Source organism: Seriola dumerili, unplaced genomic scaffold, assembly GCF_002260705.1.
Source record: "Seriola dumerili isolate Sdu_G_001 unplaced genomic scaffold, Sdu_1.0 BDQW01000565.1, whole genome shotgun sequence".
Classification (NCBI taxonomy): domain Eukaryota; kingdom Metazoa; phylum Chordata; class Actinopteri; order Carangiformes; family Carangidae; genus Seriola; species Seriola dumerili.
The window spans coordinates 1,298,461-1,300,529 of record NW_019174820.1 but is presented as its reverse complement, the minus strand read 5'-3'; the positions used below and the strand labels follow the sequence as shown (position 1 = coordinate 1,300,529).

The 2,069-nt window shown below is 47.3% G+C and overlaps 1 protein-coding gene across 1 annotated transcript in view; it reads left to right on the top strand.

The window, feature by feature from the left end:
• LOC111236098 (EH domain-containing protein 4-like) overlaps positions 1-2,069 on the top strand; it is a 29,904-nt gene that overhangs the window by 25,660 nt on the left and 2,175 nt on the right. The window contains exon 7 of the mRNA XM_022764710.1: positions 1,117-1,281. Coding sequence (XP_022620431.1) covers positions 1,117-1,281 — 165 coding nt within the window. The remainder of the gene's footprint in view (positions 1-1,116; positions 1,282-2,069) is intronic.

The window sequence follows — 2,069 nt, the reverse complement described above, 5'->3', positions numbered from 1 at the left end:
AGCAGCAACAGGAGGTAATGTGAGGTGTACAGATGCAGACGCCAGTCAGACTGCAGGGCTGAAACACAAGTAAAACTATTTCCAGTGATTTATTACTTCTTTGTTTATCCCTGAAACCGTCACACCACCGGTTTTAAACCATTTTCCAAAGTGGGGCAACAGTGTTCAAAGCCCCACTCAACTTTAGCAGTTTAGTGTACATGCTGAATTGTTTAAATCTACTGTACTAAGTGCACATTTTATATTTTATGTATTTTATATTTTACTAATTGTTCTGTCAAGTGTCCCGAGTGTCTGAACCTTGTGCTCATGTTCAGGTTCATCTGTCAGGAGAGAGGAAGTCTGAAGAGAAAGTCTGGACGGTAAGATTCACAGTCAGTTTCTCCAGAGCTACATAAGAACACAGACACACACTGTGTTAATGTCCTCCTCCTCCTCCTCCTCTTCCTCCCCCTCCTCCTCCTCCTCCTCCTCCTCGCCTTAATCCACCCATCAGCAGCAGCGTAGTTTCCCCTCTGACCCGGCGCCGCTCAGTCTCCTGTTTTCAGATTATATCTCATAATGTCTTATAGTTTTTATATCTGCTCTTCGTTCTGCAGCAGCTAATGATTTTCTGATTGTGTGGAAATGAATGGAAGTCAATGGCTGCAGAGAGAATACAGCAACATGTGTGAGAGACGTGGTCTGAACGCCCCCAGAGATCCTCCCGCTGACCTTTCACCTCTGCCCTCATGAGGCATTTGTCTTACCTGTCCTCTCTCTCTCTCTCTCTCTCTCTCTCTCTCTGTCTCTCGCCCTCAGTCTGGACTCTGGTTTTCCTGCCTCAGCTCTGTGATTGAGGAAACTGTTGTATAAACAGTTTTGTTGTTGTCTCTAGCTCAGCCAAGGTCTCACTGCAGGGTGGGTGTGTGTATGTGTGTGTGTGTGTGTGTGTGTTTTGCCTGTTCCTTCGAGGAACTGTCAAGTTCCTGTCTCACTGTTTATTAATTATTATTTTAAAATATCAATTCATTCAGAAAATGTCGGACTGTTCCTTTAATCATCCACCAATGAAATAAAGTGAAACGTTGATGCAGGTGAGTCTGTAACCTCCGGCCTCCGCTGTCGTCCCCGCAGGTGCACGCCTACATCATCAGTCACCTGAAGAAGGAGATGCCGTCTCTGTTTGGGCGGGAGAAGAAGAAGGAGGAGCTGATCATGAGGCTGCCGGAGATCTACACCATCCTGCAGAGAGAGCACCACATCAGCCCCGGAGACTTCCCCAACGTCGCCAAGATGCAGGTACAGAGCCGCATCAGAGCCGCATCAGAGCCGCATCAGAGCCGCATCAGAGCCGCATCAGAGCCGCATCAGAGCCACAGGGTCGGGCTCAAAAGAAACATCATGATTTTCAGTGTTTAGATCTTATTTTACAAATGTTCTCCAGGGTGAGTTTGATTAAAAACACTCTGCAGAACTTCCCTCACAATCGTCATATTGAAGCTTTCTGCGGTGTGGCAGTGATCCAGTGATAGTTGTCGGTGCATCCATGTGTTCACTGCAAACAGGAAGTGCTGATAGAGAATTCAGCTGCTTTTAATGGTGCCAGTGTGAAAAGTCACATGGTTTAACACACTTGTGTTTGTTGATGCAGCTCAGGGAGGAGTTAGGATAAAAACACGGCAGAACTGCTGTCACGTGAAAACGGGTGACAGGTGACAGGTGACGGTGACGGTGACGGTGACATCACGTGTTGAGCACAAACAGCCTGAGAACAGTGTGTGACCTGGAGACGAACAAATCCAGAGGTTTACTGATGAAAACACACAGTCTGCAGCTGCAAAGTCAGGCCTGCAGAGAGATGCTGCACCGCAGGTGNGTGTGTGTGTGTGTGTGTGTGTGTGTGTGTGTGTGTGTGTGTGTGTGTGTGTGTGTGTGTGTGTGTGTGTGTGTGTGTGTGATTGTACACATCGCACCAGGGAACTGAAAAATCCAAAACATCCACTCTCGCCAACAATTTGATAAATACAAGTGTCGCTGGGGAACACACACACACACACACACACACACACACACACACACACACACAC